The following is a 21,091-nucleotide window of genomic DNA, read 5'->3' on the forward strand; positions in this document are numbered from 1 at the left end:
TTTTTGTGGCATCAACATCTTTACCTGGTTCAACATTACAAGATGGATGACAATGTAAAACTGTATGATGCCTGATATTAGCACTTTTTGCTGTTTTATTACAAATGGGTAAGAAACTAAAATGAACCACTGACTGCTTTACCACACTGGTATGTCTAGTCCACATTGCCCTACATTATTAGTTAACTAAAGAAATAGCAGAACCGTGTACCGGAACACAGAATTGACGTTTTGTGTTTGCAACATATTAATTCTTATTCTCATCAAATATCTCATTTTATTCCATCTTTTGTTAATCAAGTCATACTGGGAAGCTTCTTGAAGTGAGCCAAGAGAATAAGCCAATATACTTTATATTGAATGATATTGTTTGAGAATTATTCTTAAAAAGGAATCTTGGGCAATAGCAGACACATGGGTTTAAGAAGTAAGTATTTAATATTTTATAGACATAAAACAAAGCAAAATGTACTAGCGAAATAAGTCAACACACTGGACCCTTTTGTAAAAAGACAAAACCCTTAACTGAACTTGTGAGGGTTAATGTAAATGAAAGAACCAATTAAATGAAAACAGTGATCTTTCACTTCACAGGATTCCACTGCGTCAACATTTGTACACTACCTTGACTGATTTTATGATTAATGTGTTTAGAACTGAATTTAGTTTAGGTTTAACTACTTACCAAAATGTTGCTAACACAAACATTTCTCCTTTAAAAAACAAAGACATTTGTCCTGATTTACAATAATGAAATTTTAAAAAATGGCATTTTTTACCAGAAGAAAATTAAGTGATTTTAGCCGAGTTAACAGATTTAAAGGTTACATTTGGGATGCAAAGAAAGCCAAGAAAAAAAAAAAAACATCCCCAAATTTTTAAGCTCTAGTAGTTTTTCACACTTATCTTATCATGTTGTATCATCTACAGTTTTAAATTCTGCTATTTAGTGTGTATAACTTTAAAGTGGCTCCCAGTGTCACTCAAAGATGATACAAGCATTGAAAACAAAATAATCAATGATGAATTGCATTTTTATCTTTCTGCTGTTTTCAGGACAAAGCTGATGCATTTTTCAGAGCAAGGCAGCAAAACTGTTGGAGTTGGAGGGAGTTTGAAATCCAATAGGGCAATTCATGTTAAAATATTTAATAATTTTGGTATATGGTACTGTTGTTAATGTACATTGTTCTGTAAAGCTGCTGACACTTAATTCACCCAGCTTTACCTTTTCACATTTTAATAAAAATAAATGAATGTAAAAAATAGAAGTTGGTAGTTGATTTTTGGGATTAATCAGAAGTGGAGGCTTGATCTTCTTGTGTTGATGTCATTGATGTCTTCTGTTGGAGCTGGTAATATTTCTGGAAAAAAAATAAAAAAACAGTTCAAGCATTTGTTGTTTACTGTTTTAACAAATGCGGATTCAGCATCATTATAATGATGTACATACATCAAGTCAAAATCTACTTCTACGTGATACAGACACCATTCAAATATCATTTTCAGCTCTTTAAGAAAATGGATATTTCATACTTTTTCAGTATTTTCTTTTAGTAAGAGAATAGCTGTAACCATCAAAACCTGCCCAGTTCTAACATCTCTAATATCATACTTTCAACTACAGATATTATTGAAAGAAAATTTAAACTTTCAGCTTTTGTAACTTGCACACATGCACTTCTGAAAGAATTTCAACATTCAAATGTATCGTCCACTCATGAGCAAAAACAAATGTAGGAAAATTTAAACTAACATCTGGGTCATATTCAAATTTAAACACACACACACTTTTTTCAATTTTGTTATGTTGTAACCCTATATTATAATTGTTCAAATTGTTTCCTCGCTTAATAGTCCTTAATGATAAAGCGAAAACAGAAATGTCTGCAACATTTCTAAAACTGAGCAATCAGGGGAGAAGGCTTTAGTAAGAGAGGCAACCAAAAACCTGATGGTCACTATGGTCACTTTGACTGAGCTCCAGAGATGGGCAAAGTTCCAGAAAGAAAGCCATTACTGCAGCCTTCCACTGATCTAGGCTCTATGGCCGAGTGACTAGATGGAAGCCTCTCCAAATCACATAGCCTGCTTTTTTTTGTTTAAAAAAAAAAATAAAAAAAAATTAATAAAATAAAAAATTAAAAAAGGCACCCAAGGTAACAAGATAGGTTTGTCTGATGAAACCAAGTTTGAAACTTTTTGCCCTCAATTCTAAACGTTATGTCTGGAGGAAACCAGGCACAACTCATCACTTGCCCAATACCATCCATAAAGTGAAACATGGTTGTGGCAGCATCATGGTGTGGAGGTATTTTTCAGCAGCATAGACTGTTAAGGGAAAGCGGAATGGGGTAAGATAAAGAGATGCCCTCAATGAAAATCTGTCCACAGAGCTTAGGACCTCAGACTGGGCCTAAAGTTCAATTTCCAACATGTCAACAATCCTAAGCACACAGCCAAGACAAGGGACAACTCTGTCAACGTCCTGAAGTGGCCCAGTAAGAGTCCTGACTTGAATCCAAAAATTCCCCAGTCCCAGTGTGCAAAGCTTCCTGTGTCATACCCAAAAATCCTCAAGACTGTAACTGCTGCTAAAGACGTTTCAACAAAGTACGAAATTTACTAATGTCATAAAAAAAATAAAATAAAATAAAATAAAAATAAAAAAAATTCACAGACATTTTCAGGCTCCACCATAAAAAAGTGAAGGTGGTGGTCTGAATAGTTTCTGAATGCACTGTACACTAACAGCTCCTCACAAACATAGAGCAAACTTTTTAAAAATACTAACTACAGTTTTTGGTGTTGGGGCTCTTTCTAGCTTTGTGTTGTGTTGTGTTAGTGTACCTGCAGGTTGTCATAGTGCCTCTGGCTGCTGCAGTGCAGGTCCTTGGCAGTGCTCTCATTGAGGTAGAAAACAGAGCAAAGGCTACAGAAATAACCTGATTTAGGGACCACAAACTCCTGACCTGAAAACATAAAGAAACAAAAATAAAAAAAAAAATCTAAGATTTAAATCTAAAAGTTTTAATATATTACACTGCTGTATTTATGTGTATCTCACCAAGGGGGTTGTTAGGGCTGAATGGTGGAAACTGGATATCAGCAGCAACAGGAGACTGAGAACGTGATCGCTTTGCTTGAGGCCCAACAAGCTCCTTCTTCCATTGACTAAAAACTGGAGATGAAAAAACAACCATACTTAATTATAGCCAAATCACAGATAGTTTATCTGCTACAATTTTTCGAGATCATTTTCAGAAAGAAGTACTTTTGTTGCCCAAAACAAGAGTTTGAGTGAATCGTATGCAGGAATATTATTGCTCAGCTCTCTGCACCTTTAATGTTCACCCTGCTCCATCTTTCCTTTTCCTCCTCTCCTGCCTCCACACATTCTTCCTGGTTCTGGATCACACCGTAGTGAGGCTGTGGCTCTTGCCCAGCAGTGCTGATATCAGCCTCGCTCACTTCTTCCACCTTTGCCTGGGTCTCCGGCTGCCCTTCACTTGACAGTAGTGATGCATCTTTGGCCAGTAGTGAAGTGGGAAGTGGTTGTTCATCTACTACCTCAACCTTTTTCCATCCAGTAGATTTTCTCACTGTGATTAAAAAAATTAGTTGAGTAAACATGTATAAGGAAAACTGCAAAAAAAAGTAATTCTTCAACTTGGTTTTGTGTTTTAGAGCACCATTCCTGGAAAACAGTAAATCAGAAGATGGCTGTAACAAATATACAGATGTGTGTATTACCAGGGGTCTGTCTGCTTCTCTTCTTGGCTCGACCTCTTGACCTGGTTGTTACCACTTCCTTATCCTCCCCTTCTTCGACCTCTCCCACCTCATCTACTGTAACAAAGTTCATACTCTCCTCTAAAAAAATAAAAATTAAAGATAGAAAAAATACAGTACAATATTCACCTTTCAGACAATTTCAATTTAAAAACAGAAATTTCAACTGTATAAAAAGTAAGTAGAATTAATGGGAGCTGCTGTATTACTATGCATTAGATCGGGGGTCTCCAACCTTTCTTCCCCGAGAGCTACTTTTACAAAACGAAAATGGCCAAGAGCTGCTCATGTTTTGTAACATTATTCTCATTGCTTATTTCAACCCAAAAAAACTGATAAGCTGTTTTCCTGAACCTTTAAAAAATGTTTTTGTATGCGGTTTTGCATTTAGTGCGTCTGTATACATTTCTTTCTGTTGTATTCTCTTGCTGGTATGGGTACCAGCAGTGGCTTTGTGCATGCGCGATTAATTTCTGTTGCAGTCTGGACCCAACAAAGGGGTGAACATCTCCTGCTCTGACTGCAGCTGGGAGGGGCTGCTGTGCAAGGACTGGACTGCCTGTAAGTTCTTGGGGACATTGGTGGGGCCAACGGCAGCATCCGCTGCTCATTGAGAAGAGTAAGAATCATGTCAGAATTTCCAATAGCACAAGAAAAATTCGTTAGATTTGTTGCTAGCAGCTTTTTGGAAAAAGAGCCGCTAGAGGGGTCTGAATACTTGTAAAATGTAGTGACAAAGTCTCTAAGTTGACAACACTGATCACCCATGGCTCATCAAGCTTGACAGCAGTGCACTGTTTGACAACTAATTGTCAAATCTTTCTGTGTAAGAAGGGGGTGGGACACCTATGAATTTGATTGGATATACATTTAAGTTGGTTTGCAGAGTGACCTCTCAAATTTGACTAATCAAGTTTTCAAAGTTATGTAGGATTCATCACCCTTTGGCGAGCTACTTGGAAAGTGGTAGCGAACTAGCAATGTGGAGACCCCTGCATTAGATTGTACATGTGTACCTAATGAAGTTTTCAGTGAGTGTATATTGCTTAGCGGTTTGTCTTGGAGGATCCCTCTAATATGATAATATGAGTAACACCACCACTGAAGAAGTCTGGGGATTAGCTAATACAGATCTCTTACAACCAGTCAAACGCTATGATTCTTATTTGCCTTGGTGTCTGAAACAGCTAACAACAAAAGATTAATAATAAATCCAACAATCATAACAATAGACAAAGATGGCTAACGAAAGTCTTTCCGAAATGTTTCAGATTTAAAAATTATGGTTTATAATGTAAATTATCCTGGACGAGTAAAGTGTTATTTCGAACAGTAAAGTAACCCACCTGTGTCATCGGCCTTGCGTTTAACTGATTTTTTCTCCACTTCATCTTTGTCCGCCGTGTCTTTTTCTGCCTCCCCTTCATCTAAAGTCACTAGTGACTAAAAACCAAGATGACATTTTTATTATTAGTGTTTCTGTAATTGGTAGGACATGAAAGAAAATTTGCAATAGTTTCAAATCTTAACCTCACCTCGGGGTTTAAGAACTCCATTGATGGGAACTCAAGTATGCTTTGTTCGGCTTTCCCCTCCTCCTCTTCTACGATCTCATCGAGAGTAATGAGTGTCTGGAGGTCTCCCTCCATGAGCTCTGTATCCCACTCCTGACCCTCCAGCAAGCTTTCATCTCCAGCCTCATCTGCTCCGACCTCATCCAAAGTCACCAACTCTTTGGCATCTACCTTGTACTTCTCCTTTTCCCTCTCCTTTGCTGCCCTCCTTGTCTTTCCCCCATCACTGTCTCCTCCTCCTCTGCTGCTGCTGCTGCTGCTCCGGCTTCTTCGCTCCCTCTCTTCCTTACCCCTGGTCTTGCTCTCTTCCCTTTCCCTTGCCCCCCTCTCTTCCCGTGCCTTCTCTTGCTCTTTGGCCAGCTGCTTCTCTTTGGCTGCAGCTTGCCTTTCTCTCAATTCTTCCTCCTCTGCCTTGTCGTCAGAGTAATCCTCCTCCTCCTCACTTACTTCATCCAAATTCACAAGAACACTTTTGACTACAGTGTCACTTGTCTTAGGAGGCTGTTTTTTCTTCTCTTGTAGCGGTGCAGGATCACTTACCTCCTTTATATTATCTACTTTTGTTTTCAGACTCCCCATGTTGATGGCTAATGGTTCAGATGTTTCCACGGCAGTGCTGGTACTACAAGTTGGAGTTTCCGCTGGTGTGTCTTCATCTTTTGTCTTACTTCTTTTATTTCTTCCTCTAATGGACATCTCTGTGGTTACTGGCTCTTCTTGAACATGGTCCTCCTCAAGAGAATCTACAATCTGATACAGTTGTTCTTCCTCCTCATCTTTGGGGGGTCTCATGACAGATGCACTTTTATTTGTTTGTTCACTTGTAGGAGGCTTAAAGTCAACTATCTCATCTTCCACTGAATCAAGAATCTGATATGTCGTCTCTTCTTCTTCAACCATTTTTTCATCTTTGTCAACCTTTAGTGTTACACTGTCATTTAAAGTAGTCTTCATTTCTTTTTTTGGTCTTCCCCTTCGTCCCTTTCCTTCTGTGGCAGAAAGATCATCCTTAACAGAATCTAATATTTCATAGATAGCATCCTCCTCACACACCTGTTTTTGAATGTCACACTTCTTTGTGGAGTTGTCTTTTAGAGAGGCATTCTCTTCCTTCTTTGGTGTTTTTTCCCGTAATTCTCTTATAGGTGTGTGCCTCCTTCTTGTTGGAGTGTCCCCGATTTTTATTTTCTCATTTGAAGCATCTTTTTCAACTGTTCTCTCTCGTCTTCCTCTGGTAAATCTTGTCATAATGGTTGGTTTATCATTGCCAGTCTCATCACCCACAGAGTCTAAAATCTCGTAAGTAGCCTCCTCATCCCCAATTATGTTTTCAGACTCTTCTGTGACATTCAATGACATTTTATTCTCTTTCTTTCCTCTTGTACTCCTCCTTCTACCAGACCTTTCTGTAGCACTGGCATCTTGAACTGGTTCATCTTCAACAGAATCTAATACCTCGTATACCATTTCATCTTTGTCTTTTTTAGAAATGCCTGCAGCGGTGTCCATCCTTGTTCGCCTCTCATATTTTTTAAAAGTTCTATCCTGCTTCTTTGTGGATTTCTGTTTCTCTTCACTTCTGGGTGTCCTGGTTCTGGGGCTACTCCTTGTTGCTGGTCTATTATCTTTTCTGGCAGTCAACTCTTCTTTCTTAGGTTTTGTTTCTTTGTTGTTTGTCTCTGAATCCACTTCTCTTATTAAAGTTCTAGGGTCTTCTTTAGATACATGGTCTCTTAAAGTTTCAAGTTTTTGCCTGTCTTCTTCCATTTCCATCTGATCGTCAATTGAATCCAATATCTCAAAGGTGTCCTGTTCATTAACATCACTGTCAGAATCTTTTATGGAATCTTTCTTGTCATGATCTTCATAGGCCTGATCTGCACTTTGAACGTGATCATCAGATTTTTCCACATCTTTGGAGCATTCTGCTAAAAGCAGTTTACTTTCAAGCACTTCTTCATTTTGTTTTCTCTTGTTTCCATCGTCCTTGCTCCTTGAAGTTTTCTTACTTATTTCTTCCTGATTTACTTCTTGATTTTTAGCAAGTGTATCTTCAACCGCTAATTTATCTTTAGATTTGTCAAGAAATTGAATAACATGTTCGTCAGACAGTTTCTTTACTGTAGAATCTTCATCTTTGTTTAGGCAATTGTCCTCTTGACTTGAAGCTGCTTGTTCTTCAGTAGCACTGTCTAGCACTTGAACATAAGTTCCAATTTCAGTTTTTCTGCTGTCCAATGAAGAGGCTTTGCCTTCATCAACACTGACCAAAATTTGAAAGCTTTCTTTATGCAAACTGTGAACATCCTCAGATTCAGGTAACTGTGTTTCAGATTTGCCTTCTTGGTTTCCATTGTCCATCTGTTCACCTGTTTGTTCATCAAGTGAATCGAGAATTTGATAATTTTCACAATCCTCTTCCTCCTCCATATGTTTGAAAACATCGTCGTTTTTCTTCTTTTTTAATGTTTTCAGGTCTGCGAGTGTATCGTAATCAAACTTGATCTCCAGACTCTGGGTTTGGCTTGTCCCCTGTACAGGTGATTGCATCTTTGTTGTTTCTATTTTTGTCTCTGACTCAACAGTTTTAGCAGAAATGTCCTTTGCTGACACTCCGTGGTCAGACTTTGAAATTGATCTCTCTGTGGTTTTTGATTCTAATCTATGGGACACACCATGAGTTTCTCCGGAAACCTTAACTGCGTCTGTTGATGTTAGCTTTTCAATTTCATTTGAAGAGGAAGGGGATGCAGTATTTGATGTTTTGCCTGGAGTTTTCATCTTGCTCTGCTGTGATTTATGACCAGGGGGGGCAAGGGTTTCAGTAGATCGTAAAGAAAAGGAAGCAGAGGTCTTACTGACACTGGCAGCAGAGGGCTTTGCAGGGAACTTAGTGGGCTCAGATGATTCCTTAGGCTCAGAGCTCAGCTTAAAATATGAGCTGCTTTTCGTGGAGCCTTTAGTCAACTTGGATGAGGAAGATGAAGAGAATGAAGGAGGAGTTGAGCTCTTAGAATCTTTTAATGATGTTGTTGAGATCTGTTTGGCAGAGGATGACACATCTGAGCTTTGCTTTTTTCTTTTCTTTCTGGAGGACCTCGTGGATGAGGACGAGCTTTGGTGGCCAGGGCTTGTGTCATCACCTACTTCATCTACAGTGACAAAGTCGTCCATATTGAAATTTTGCTCATCAAAAAAGTAGGCATGTGAAGAAACATCATCATCTGTAAAATCATCCGGCCTCTAGGAGAATGGAGAACAAATCAATCTTTCAAGCAAAAATGTCTAACAATTGACATTCATTTACTGTGAAAAAGGGCTTGTGTTGTGTTTTAATGATTACTCACCCAAAAATAGGAAATTTTCTAGGATAAAAAAAGGTTGGTTACCTTTTGTTGTGGTTTGTCTTCATTTCTAGATATTGTGTTGCTTTTACGCTAAAAAGAAAAAGGTGAAAATTGAAAATGTCGTAATTTGTTAAAAACAAAAATACACAGATCACATCAAATACATAGTGGAATTATCACCTTTCTGACAGTTTCAACCTAAAAACGGAGAAATTATAACCTTGTAAAAGTAGAATTCATGCCGGAGCTTCTCTATTGATTGCATTAAATTGCACAGGTAGTGATAATGTTATGTGTCCGTATCAATATTAGTCATTTATACACTATGTAAGTTTACTGCTTACACTACTTGCCTCAAATGCTGGCTAAATATAATAATGACTTCACATTTTGACACTGTATACTTATGCTATTAGCCAAATGTAAAAACCTTTTAGAGCTAATTTTTACCTTTCTCTCCTTGCTCTGTGTCCTAGTTTCTCTGGCAAGTCTATGCTGGCGTACTGCTGCTGTGAGGGCCTTAAATATGTCCTCATCAATTTGTGGAAGTTCTGGTACAGTTTGCTCAGTGGTTGCCACTGGAGCTGTTTGTGAGCCCTCCTCACTCTTTACATTTTCATGTGCCTTAGCGGCAATGGTTGAAATCATGGCACTCTCAGTTCCCAGTTTCTTGCTTTCCTCCTTAATGGCTATTAGACTTGTAGCAGTGGTACTTGACCCTGTCGTGATGATTTCAGAAATGGTGGATCGTGCAGGAGTTTTTGGTTTAGCAGAAGGTTCACTGTCAGAAAGTTCAGAAGGAGGCAGCTGTGTTTCACATTTCACAGTTGGGGTATTGCCACGGACGCTAATGTTGTCCAGGTCAAGGTATAGTCTGATTTCAGTGGAGTCATCAAGGCGTTGTTTTAGGATCTTCAAACTAAGATAAAACAGAAAAACTTAAGTTACAAATGTAGGGTGGGCTGGTTTCAAAAAATAGCTTAATATAGCACTATGTTTAAGACAACATGTAAAAGAAACAAGGTCTTTGGCTTCTTGCTTCCTATAAAGCATTATCATTTAAAGCACAAACCATTTTCTCAATAATACATTAAAAATAATAAAAAAAAGCATTTTCAATGATATTCAACCCAACAAAGATAATTTAGAAAAGTAATATACTCACGACTCAAAACGTAAAACTTTACCCCTGCAAAGTGGTAAAATAGGTGGTCACTTAGGATGTCAGGGAGGTGGAATATAAAATAAAATATATCTACTGATAAAAATATTGCCACTAATTCAAGGACACACATACCAAGTAATGCCCTTCTTTAAAGAGTCTGGTTTGAAAGTGCTGTACTTCTTCAACACCTGCTTTACAGAATCAGAATCTGCCATCTCTACGCATATCTGAGGAAGAACATCAAGAGTTAAGACATTTTAAAAAAGGACAAGACAAAAGCTACAAGCAGAAAAAAACCTTTTCATGTAATGTTACAATATATTCAAGAAAAGCTGTAGTAATCATAGGCATAGTGGAAGGTGGTTTGAGCTATACAGTATTATCTAAGATCCCATATCCCATAGCCAAAATGCATGGTCAAGTTCTGTTAGATCTGTTCAATCTGTTAAAAGTCCAAAAGAAACATCAGAATAGGAAATAATGACGACTCAAGTTCATTTTAAAATGGCATGGTAGTTGGTGCCAGACAAGCTGGTCTGAGTATTTCAGAAACTGCCAAAATGCTGTTATTTCAAACACAATCATCTCTTGGATTTAGAAAGAATGTTCTCAAAAAGAGAAAATATCCAGTTAGTGACAGTTTTCTGGGTGAAAATGCTTTGGTGATGCTAGATGTCAGAAGAGAATAGCCAGAAAGGTTCAAACTGAAAGATAACAGTAACTCAAATAACCAATCTTTAGCGCCAGAGTATGCAGTAGAGCAAGAAGTTGCAACATGTTGAACCACACCAGGTGCCACTCTTATCAGGTAAGAACAGGAAACTGAAGCTACAATTTGCTAAGGGCTCACAAAAAAAGGCCTCAAATGTCTCAATTTAGGCTGCTCAATTTAGAATTTGGTGTTAACATGCAAGAATCAATCCAACCAGCCGTGTATGAATGGTAAAGGCTAGTGGTGTTGGTATAATGGTGTGGGGGGTATTTTCTTGGCTCACTTTGGACCCCTTAGTAACAACTGAGCATTGTTTACATGCCACAGCTCCCCTGTGTACTGTTTCTGACCAGGTCATCACTTTATACCATAATGTGTCCATCTTCTAATTTCAAGCAGTATAATGTATCATGTCACATGTATTAAATTGATTTCTTAAACATGAGTTCACTGTACTTAAATGGTGTCCACAGCCATGATATGTCATTATGGACCAAAATCTCTAAGGGATGTTACTAGCACATGGTTAAATCTATGTCACACAGAACTAAGGCATTTTTGAAGGCAAAGCTGGCTTCAAAGAAAGACTAGCAAGGTGTATCTAATAAAGTGGTCAGTGTATGTATCATAAATGTAACAGTATGTTAAGTGAAAAGTGCAGCTTTTGCACTGTTATACCCTGTTGGCAAGCGGCAGGAAGCTGACAAATGTAGCAATGGACGCCACCACTTCTATGACCAGCATGACCACGTCCAAACTTGTCTCAGAGATCTCCACACAGAGCAACCGTTCCTCCAGGCACTCTACATCTGGAACACGCTGAAAAATGACAAATAGTTGGAGTTAAGTGGAATCCAAATATAGCTGCATTCAGTTAACAAATGTAGGTAAGTTACTGATGACTTACAGCATTGCTCCATTTCATCAGAGTTCTGTACATCAGCTCCTGCAAAAAGATTACAATTCATGGATTTTCATTTTCATTTTCTTGGAGCTTGCCCTCACAACCCCTAGAGGGTTCAAGGTCCACCCACCATAGTTTTAGTAAACCCTGTGGGAAACACTGTAGGCATATGGAGAGTGCAGGCATGCTTCTGAATATTTAAAGTAAATGCAATTTAAATCACAGCCGTTCAATATTAAAATTGCATTCTGGTAAACTGCAATATTAGTTGGAAATTATTCATTGTTTAGCTCTAATTAAAATGTACCCCTAAAGTTAAAGCCAGAGTGCCCACCCTTAAATTCTCTCCCTAGTATTCATACCTCCTTTGATTCAGGATACATATTCTCTAAGACAAAATGGACAGTAAGTGTGTAGCCTCTCAGAGAAACTGGATTTCTGATGTGACTATGGGCGAAATCGCAACATTCAGTCCAGCTGTTGAAGTACACAAAGGCCTGGAAGTGAGAATAGAAGAAATGGCAAATGCTTAAGTGAACAAAAAAACCTGCATAAAATTAAGCCTCTAAACACAATAAGGTTTGTGCCTGTGTCAGCATACAGTAATTAGTCTTTACCCTTCTCTGCAATGTTAGGACCACCACATTGTAGTACAAAGAGGGAAGATTCTGTTTGGAGAAATAACACCAGACCAGCTTGGCAACATCCTCTTGCTTGTAATTTCCTTCTGGTAAACCGGTCAACATGATTGTCGGGACCACAGAACCTCGACGGTTGGCCTTCTACAGGACACAATGAACAAGGTCAAAATCTTTTATAAAGAGTAGGAGAACAGAAGAACAGGAAATATCTTGTAGTATTAGGTGCTCAACTCTCACCCTACCTGGAACATCTTATATGAATTCTATTTAAAACAGGTTACAAAAATGTGCTTACCACAATGTCATCCATCTTTCTCACTGTCATATAATCTAGGAGTCAAAAAATTACAAGGTCACTTTGCTGAACACAGGATTTCAGTTTAATTCAGTGTGCAGCTTTTTCTTTTACCTGGGATGATGAACCAAGGAGACATGGTAGGAAACACAAAGGGACAAGTTTTCATCATGACCCAAAATGGTGAAATGCTGCCATGTGGAACACCAAATTTTGTAGTTGGAGTAGTTGCCCCAGCAATAATATCCTTGCAGTCTGGCAAAGCGTTTGCAGCAAGTCTTGGAGCTGCACAAACAAAAACAAGCCGTGTTATGTTTATATTTTGAGAGGGACAGAAAAGTACAGTACATGCTAAAAGGAGTCAATGCAATCACAAATTTGCCTTAAGAAGCTTTGCAATCTACAACTCAGTCAAGTAATTCGATTATTGGTGGTTGTGGCTCAGTTAATACAGTAGACATCCCTAGACTGCATGATTGGTGGGTAAATTCATGGTTTTTCTTGGCCACATATTGCCATGGCCTTGGAGACACTGAACCCCAGTGAAGTAGTATGTGTGTGCAGCTTTCCAACAAGTTTTTCAGCAGGGGGATCAATAAATTATATAGAGTTTAAAATGTTTGGCAGCTTTCTGCACAAGCTGTTTGCTGTTGCTCTCTGTAATACCAATTCTAGTAAGTGTAATTGGTGTTACATCCATTATATTTCCTCATGTCTTTCTCCACTTTGTTAAACTGCCTAATATTTCCCCCATCAAGCCCTTTCGTACATTCACATTTTGTAATTTTACAACCTGAAATGAAAACAACATTTTTTCTGCTCGATTTACTCAAGTAACAAAATACGAGCAAAAGAAAATATATTAAATGATCTGAAAAAGCAATGAATGCTTTTTGAAAAAGGACAATCACGGGGTTGTCCTGCAGTTACTCCTTTGTTATCTTAGTTGTGTGCTTAGCATCGTTATCCTGTTGAAAGATGAACCATCGTCCCAGTCTGAGGTCCAGAGCGCTCCAGAGCAGGTTTTCATCTTTCCCTCCATCCTGACTAGTCTCTCAGTTCCTGCTGCTGAAAAACATACAGAAAGCATGATGCTTCCACCACCATGCTTTACTGTAGCGATCGTATTCAGGCCAAAGAGTTCCATTTTTTGTTTCATCAGACCAGAGAATTTTGTTTTTCTTGGTCTGAGAGACCTTCAGGCGGGCTGTCATGTCCCTTTTACTGAGGAGTGGATTCTGTCTGGCCACGCTACCATATAGGCCTGTTTGGTGGAGTCCTGCAGAGATAGTTCTTCTTCTTGAAGGTTCTCCTCTCTCCACAGAGAAATGCTGGAGCTCTAGGATGAGTCCTGGTGGTTCCAACTGTGGGACCTTATATAGACAGGTGTATGCCTTTCCAATTTATGTCTAATCAACTTAATGTCCTACAGGTGGACTCCAATCAAGTAATAGAAACATCTCAAGAATGCTGAACATTTTTGCACATTTTTTATTTTAAATAAATTTGCAAAGATTTCAAACAAACTATTTTCACCTTGTCATATTGGGGTTTTGTTTGTAGAATTTTGAGGAAAATATTGAATGTGATCCATTCTGGAATAAGACTGTAGCATAACAAAATGTGGAAAAAGTTAAGCTCTGGAAATACTTTCTGGATGCACTGTATTTTGGCAGTGGGCTTGAATCACTCATCTTAAAAGGGTAACCTTCTTATCATCTTCAGCTTCTGGACAGAGAGCAGCATGTTACCTCAAAAATCTTATGGTAGGTGTGGTGTTCTTTGCATGGTGACTTGTCTTTTTGCCAAACATATCGTTTGGCATTGAGGGTATAAGGTTAATGAGGGTAAAGAGTTAAATTTTTTCATCTCATCTGATCATAGGAGCTTTTTCTATTCGGCCTCAGAATCTTACGGATGCTCTTTGGCAAAGCTCAAATGAGACTTAATGTGTCATAAAGAGAGCTTGTTTTTCACACTTAGAGTGCTTTTAGAAGCACTACCAAGCACTAGAATGCTCTAGAAATAGCATATATTTCAGATATTATTGAAATCATTACAGAATTTCACAGAAATAATAAGTTACACCTAATTGAGTTACACCTGAAGTTCTCTCTCTGGAAGTGGGGAAGTAAGCACAGTGGGTAATCCTTTTCAAAATGAAGTCAGTCAGTTCTTAATTGTTTATAAATTTTTAAATACATTTTCAGAGCTGCAACTGCTATTTCTTTCAACTTGAATAAATGAAGCTAGAAAAAATTTGGTTTCTTAATTTTAGGCTGTGCTTCTGGGCAAAAACTTACGCAAGGATGTACACCCACTGCGAGGCACTGCCAGCCTGTAGAGTTGGTGGCCATGGGTCTGTTTAAGGAGGCTGTACCAAGCTCCGATCCGATCAGCATCACGAATGGACTCAAATTCAATAAATACCTAAGCCACAGACATGAAGGACAGGCAGGGTAAGCATAAGTTCATTGTAAAATTTATGCAAAGGTGTGAGTGTGTTTATACCTTGTTGAGGAGAGGCAGGTAGTTTTTGACAAAATCAATTTTTTTCAGTGTTTCCCTGAGGTCTCTGGCCTCGCTTGGTGAAATGTTCTTAATGAAGATTGTTCTTGCTCCATCATCAAGCACTGGCTGCGTTAACAACAACAACAACATGATAATATTTAAACCAACAAATCAACAAGAAGACACAGACCCACATACAACAGTACCCACATACCGCAATAAAACAAAAAATATTTTGTATAGTTAAAGCAGGAGACTTAACAATGAAGGCTTTCCTGCATTCCCTCACTGCTTTGCATTAATGCTGATAGTTCCTGACTTATATCATGTTAAATATAGTTTAGAGAGACAAATGCTTATATTTGAATTCAATTACAAGGGTGCACATTGCAATGCACCTGAAAGTTATATTTAGAACAACTTTTAATAGTCAGACATTATTTACAAAGAAATGAGTGTGTATGCATGTTACTCACAGACTTCATCCGCTTCATTAGCGATTTATAAAATCCAAACTGAAATGAATGAGAGTAGGAGGTGTTAAAAGTAAATATACCTTTCAACACACATTCTAAGCTAATATTAGTACTTCTTGTTAAATAAATATTGTTATTTACTAATTAGAAAAAAAATCAATTTATATAAAAGACTCAATACGATTACAAAAATTTAATCTTTTTTTCCCAGACTGTTGTCGTAAAATTTTGTTGTAAAACATTCATCAGTCCCTCTGGATTTTTTACTGCCCTAGAATGCCGGATTTTGTGAAGAACTTTTCTAAAAGAGAATTTAGATGTACCTCGCAATGTTTTAATGAAATGTTAAACTGCAACGTTGCACAAAATTAACAAGCAACAGGTTGCAATAGCAACATTGCGAATTCCTGGAGGAACTGATTTATGTACTTGCCATCCTTAATTTCATCTAACCATAGAGATTAGCATTTGTTTTTGGTAAAAACAGCATTGTAGCTATTGCAATACTCAATCTGGGTGAATGCTTGTTTAAACTGATTTCCTTTAAGTAATATGTAGGTTTCATATTTTTCAAGAAATTTAAGTACTGGTCTTCAAAATAAAGTGGACATTTATTAAAATATGGAATTAAAAAGGAGCAGTGTTGTGGAGATTCTTACTGGTGTCATTGCAATGCCACTGGCCACTACTTGTATCCCAAGTTTTGACCCTTTAAGAATCATACATGTCCTGTTTGAGGTTTTCATAATTTTTTGCACATTTTCAACTGCTGGCATCAGGGCAAAGGCCTGAAAAAAAAAAAAAAAAAAGATATATATATATATATATAGATATATAGATATATAGATATATAGATAGATATATATATTATCAACAGTTGCAAGTTACAGCTGATAGATTAAAAGAAAAACAAATAAGACAGGTCATCAATCAGATCAAAAGATTAATAAAGCAAACCCATACAGATTTATAACCTGGTGCCTACCATGCATGTCTGAGGAACAACATAGATGTTTTCATCTGTATATATAAACCCAAATGGCATGAGCAGTTCAGCAATGTCTTCTTCTGTGTAGCAGCCATCATAATACTTTGGTAAGTTGGTTATGAGCAACAGCTTCTGACCAAGTGACAAAAACTGTAAGAAAAAAAAAAAAACAACAGACAAAGGAGCAAGAGAGATAGTTATAATGCATTAAAGAATGTGCACTAAAGATTTTTTTCCTGTGAAACAAAATATTTCCTGAGCTCCTATTTAAGCAACAACACAAGTCAAAGAAATTAATATTATACTATTTTATTTTATATTATATTCTAAATGAAAGTGTATAAGTTGGTCTGAAAGAGAAGTGCTACAGAATTTTGGCAGTTACTAATATTACCTGTAGAGGACGCTAAAACAGCTAATCATTATTAATATTTGTTGTCTCTTTTTGGACCTTGCCAAAAACTACTTTGAGAAAATGCAGCCCTTCCCATATATTATTTTAATTGTTGGGAGCAGAGGTTAACAAATTAGCAAAACAAAGTAAATATGTGGGAAAAATAAACCGTACAAGCAGATAAGAATTCCTCTGAATATCTAAATTTTATTGAATATTTCCAGCTGAAGCAGCAAGTGAGGATCAGTGCAGACACAGCTGTAATACAGAGAAAAGCTGTAATTATAATAAATATTTAAAATATCTGGACAGAACAGGACTATGTTAACAGGATGGAGGCTGGTATCTTGTTACTTAGAGGCAGTTTGAGACAAAGAGGGCTTTTCTGGTAGAAATTTGTGTTAACCCATAATTATATTTCTGTATTCTGTATGAACATGATGATATACGACTGACATTCGGAGATGTTCGCATTTGTCTTGGTTATACTTGCACGACATATGTAGAGTGCATCCAGAAAGTATACACAACGCTTAACCTTCCCCTTTGTTTTATTATTTTACATCCTTATTTCAAAATTGATTTAATTCATTGTTTTCCTAGTTCTACAAACAATACTCCATGTTATTGTGGAAGATGTTTGTTTAAAATCTGCAAATTTATTACAAACAAAAAATGAAAAACAAAATCACATGCACACAAGTATTCACCGTCTTTGCTTAATACTTTGTTGAAGCAATTTTAGCACCAATTAAAGCCTCAAGTCTTTGTGGCTGCAAGCTTGGCCACCTATTTATGGGCAGTTTCTCCCATTCTTCTTTGCTGTACCTCTCTAACTCCATCAGGTTGGATGGGGAGCGTTGGTGCACAGCCATTTTCTGATCTCTCCAGAGATGTTCAATCAAGTTCAAGTCTGGGCTCTGGCTGGGTCACTCAAGGACATTCGCATAGTTGTCTCAATGCCACTTGGTGGTGTGCTTAGGGTCGTTGAACTGTTGACAGATGAATCGTCCCCCCAGTCTGAGGTCCAGAGCACTCAAACAGGTTTTCAAGGACGTCTCCGTACATTGCTGCATTCATCTTTCCCTCAATCCTGACTGGTCTCTCAGTTCCTACCGCTGAAAAACCTCCCCACAGCATCATGCTGCTACCACCACCATGCTTTACTGTTGGGATGATATTGGCCAGGTGGGGAGAAGTGCCTGGTTTCCTCCAGACATGGCACTTGGCATTTAGGCCAAAGAGTTCAATCTTTGTTTCATCAGACCAGACAATTTTGTTTTTCATGGTCGGAGAGACCTTCAGGTGGGCTGACATGTGCCTTTTACTGAGTAGGGGTTTCTGTCTGGCCACTATACCATATAGGCCTGATTGGTGGAGTGCTGCAGAGACAGTACTTCTTCTGAAAGGTCCTCCTCTCTCCACAGAAAAATGCTGGAGCTCTTTCAGAGTTACCATCGGGTTCTTGGTCACATCCCTGACTGAGGGATCTCTCTCTCGATAGCTCAGTCTGGCCAGTCCGCTCTAGGAAGAGTCCTGGTGGTTCCAAACTTCTTCCATTTACAGATGATGGTGGCCACTGTGCTCATTGGGACCTTCAATGCTGCAGAAATTTTTCTGTACCCTTTCCCAGATCTGTGCCTTCATACAACACTGTCTCAGAGGTCTACAGAAAATTCCTTGGACTTCATGTCTTGGTTTGTGCTCTGACATGCACTGTTAACTCTGGGACCTTATTTAGACAGGTGTATGCCTTTCCAATTCATGTCCAATCAACTAAATGTCCTACAGGTGGACTCCAACCAAGTAGTAGAAACATCTCAAGAATGATCATTGAAAACAGGATTTTGAGTGTGATGACAAAGACTGTGAATACTTATGTACTTGTGATTTTTCATTTTTATATTTTAAATAAATTTGCAAAGATTTCAAAAAACTACTTTCACGTAATTGTGGGGTATTGTTTGTAGAATTTTGAGGAAAATAATGAATTTGATCCATTCTGGAATAATATATGGTGAAAAAGTTAAACACTGGGAATACTTTCTGGATGCACTGTAATTTGGCAGTGGGCTTTGAATCACTGTTAAGTTAAAAGGGTAACCTTCTTATCATCTTAAGCTTCTGGACAGAGAGCAGCATTATATCTCAAAGATCTTATGCTAGGTGTGATGTTCTGTGGGTTAAGAGCTAGAAATACTTTCTGGTTGCACTGTACATCCCCATGACATGGCAGTGTTACGTTTAGCAAACCAGTATTTTCTAAAGAACTAGAATTATGTAAAGTGGAAAGTAAAGTTACCCCAGCATAAAGAATTTACTACACTAAATTGCTGAATAGAGAGAAGGAGAACACATGCAGCAAGTTTTCTTCATATTTTCTAGCCTCATCTGCTAACTGATCCTTTAACTGTTCCAACTTTGTTTTTTTAAATTTTCTTTTGTGTTTTCATTTCAATCCCACCTCCCTACTGATTTTAGCCCATTAGTTGTTCGACACGTTATCTCATCAAGATTTGGTGCATCTAGAGGCCTCTGTGAGCTTCTGCAATCCATGTTTACCCATAAATGACTTATCTGCATTAGTCTGGATAGATTTGCATTGACAGAGACATAATTTCACCTTTAGGATGTACCATCAGACACTTGGTCCAGAGATTTCTTCTCATTGATCTATAACGCCCAAAATGTTGCCACTGTGTTCAGTGAAACTTGTAGAGCTGCTAAAATGATTACACAGGGCCCTGGATAGCTAATTAGAACTGCTTATCAAATGGACATTCCTTCTGAGCGGATAAACCATAAACTGTGTTATTTCTATTAAATTTTAAATTTTTTAAATCCGATTAAGACGTCCCCATGATGGCTGTGAACTGTTGCTTTATGAAGATCCATCAGGTTTTTTGCATTTTGCCTAATTCGCTACTTTATCCATTTGTAAAATGCATTTTCACAATACAACTGAACCAACATAATCATTTTTTTACCTTTTGACCTATATTACAGTTTATGACTATGGAAAACATACTTAATTATATTAGTAATTAATATAAAATTGAGAAAACGTACTTTCTTTGAGAGGCAGGTATTTAACCTGAGGCACACTGCGAAAAAGAAAGCACAAAGTAAATGTTAAAAAAAGAGAGCGAAAAATATGAATTATATCACATACAGACACCTGCAATTTATATCAAATCAATCAAAGCAGTAAGACAGGCTCCTTTTAATTACTCACTGATACTTTCTTGATGCAGGTGCTTTCCTACCATCTCCCCAATAGTCAAGGAGGTAACAACAGCTGAAGATGATGTGGTTGCTATCGGCTGTTTCTCGCTCTCAACTGTAGCCGGAGAAATTGCGATTGCTGCTGGCTGTTTCTCACTCACTACTGTACTCGGAGGAAGCATGGTTGCTGCAGGTTGTTGCTCGCTTGCTGACATAGCCAGAGAATCTGTATTTCTTGCCAGTTGTTGCTCGCTCATTGTTTTACCTGGAGAATCCATAGTCGCTGCTGGTTGTTGCTCGCTCACTACTGTAGCAGGAGAAACCGTAGTCACCGCCAGTTGTTCCTCATTCACTGCTGTAGCCGGAGAATCTATAGTTGCTGGCGGTTGTTGGTTGCTCACAACTGTATTCAGAGAATCCGTAGTTGCTTCCAGGTACCGTTTCATCACTAATCTAGCAGGAGAATGCATAGTGGCTGCTACTTGTTGCTCACTCACTACTGATGAATGAGAATCTGTACTTGCTGCCAGCTGTTGCTCGCTCACTACAGTAGCCTGAGAATTTGTGGATTTTGCTGATTGTTGGTCATTTAATACTGTAGCCAGAGGATCTGTGGTCACCTGTGGTTGTTGCTCACTCACAACTCTATCTGGATAATCTGTGATTGCCCCTAGTTGTTGCTCCCTCACTGCTGAGACTGTTGCTTCTGGTTTGGCAGATGCAGCTACTTCAGCTGACAAAGTTAAAACACTGCTTACTACTGTGGAGGCATTCTTGGCTAAAGCTTCATCACTTTCAATCTTCACAGCTGTCCCAGAATCTTAAAAAGGAGTAAATAAAATTAAAATAAATACATATAGATGAACACAAGATCACAATGTTTATCCATGACTCATGACACATTTTCTATTTCAATATAATCAATGTAACCTTTAGGTTTTGAAGAACTGTAGTTTACTTGAAAACGTTTTGGCATTGTATTTAATGATGAGTGCAGTTTAACTGGATGAGAAGTATTTTCCTAATACTTACAGCTATTCAGGTTTAGCTTTGGCTGTAGTTTTGCA

The 21,091-nt window shown here is 38.0% G+C and overlaps 1 protein-coding gene across 1 annotated transcript in view; it reads right to left on the reverse strand.

Moving 5' to 3' along the window:
• Positions 1 to 415: 415 nt before the first annotated feature.
• The window catches only part of LOC137137234 (uncharacterized), a 31,651-nt gene continuing 10,975 nt past the window's right edge, over positions 416 to 21,091 (reverse strand). The window contains exons 12-35 of the mRNA XM_067523223.1: positions 20,035 to 20,844; positions 19,869 to 19,903; positions 16,403 to 16,555; positions 16,077 to 16,205; positions 15,418 to 15,456; positions 14,942 to 15,067; positions 14,734 to 14,860; positions 12,545 to 12,715; positions 12,431 to 12,465; positions 12,112 to 12,276; positions 11,857 to 11,991; positions 11,498 to 11,536; positions 11,269 to 11,409; positions 10,011 to 10,105; positions 9,879 to 9,902; positions 9,164 to 9,632; positions 8,756 to 8,803; positions 5,328 to 8,609; positions 5,139 to 5,235; positions 3,754 to 3,873; positions 3,342 to 3,602; positions 3,068 to 3,181; positions 2,851 to 2,972; positions 416 to 1,364 (exon numbers count right to left, since the gene is read on the reverse strand). Coding sequence (XP_067379324.1) covers positions 1,293 to 1,364; positions 2,851 to 2,972; positions 3,068 to 3,181; positions 3,342 to 3,602; positions 3,754 to 3,873; positions 5,139 to 5,235; positions 5,328 to 8,609; positions 8,756 to 8,803; positions 9,164 to 9,632; positions 9,879 to 9,902; positions 10,011 to 10,105; positions 11,269 to 11,409; positions 11,498 to 11,536; positions 11,857 to 11,991; positions 12,112 to 12,276; positions 12,431 to 12,465; positions 12,545 to 12,715; positions 14,734 to 14,860; positions 14,942 to 15,067; positions 15,418 to 15,456; positions 16,077 to 16,205; positions 16,403 to 16,555; positions 19,869 to 19,903; positions 20,035 to 20,844 — 6,809 coding nt within the window. The 3' untranslated portion in view covers positions 416 to 1,292. The remainder of the gene's footprint in view (positions 1,365 to 2,850; positions 2,973 to 3,067; positions 3,182 to 3,341; positions 3,603 to 3,753; positions 3,874 to 5,138; positions 5,236 to 5,327; positions 8,610 to 8,755; positions 8,804 to 9,163; positions 9,633 to 9,878; positions 9,903 to 10,010; positions 10,106 to 11,268; positions 11,410 to 11,497; positions 11,537 to 11,856; positions 11,992 to 12,111; positions 12,277 to 12,430; positions 12,466 to 12,544; positions 12,716 to 14,733; positions 14,861 to 14,941; positions 15,068 to 15,417; positions 15,457 to 16,076; positions 16,206 to 16,402; positions 16,556 to 19,868; positions 19,904 to 20,034; positions 20,845 to 21,091) is intronic.

Source organism: Channa argus, chromosome 12, assembly GCF_033026475.1.
Source record: "Channa argus isolate prfri chromosome 12, Channa argus male v1.0, whole genome shotgun sequence".
In the NCBI taxonomy this organism is placed as follows: domain Eukaryota; kingdom Metazoa; phylum Chordata; class Actinopteri; order Anabantiformes; family Channidae; genus Channa; species Channa argus.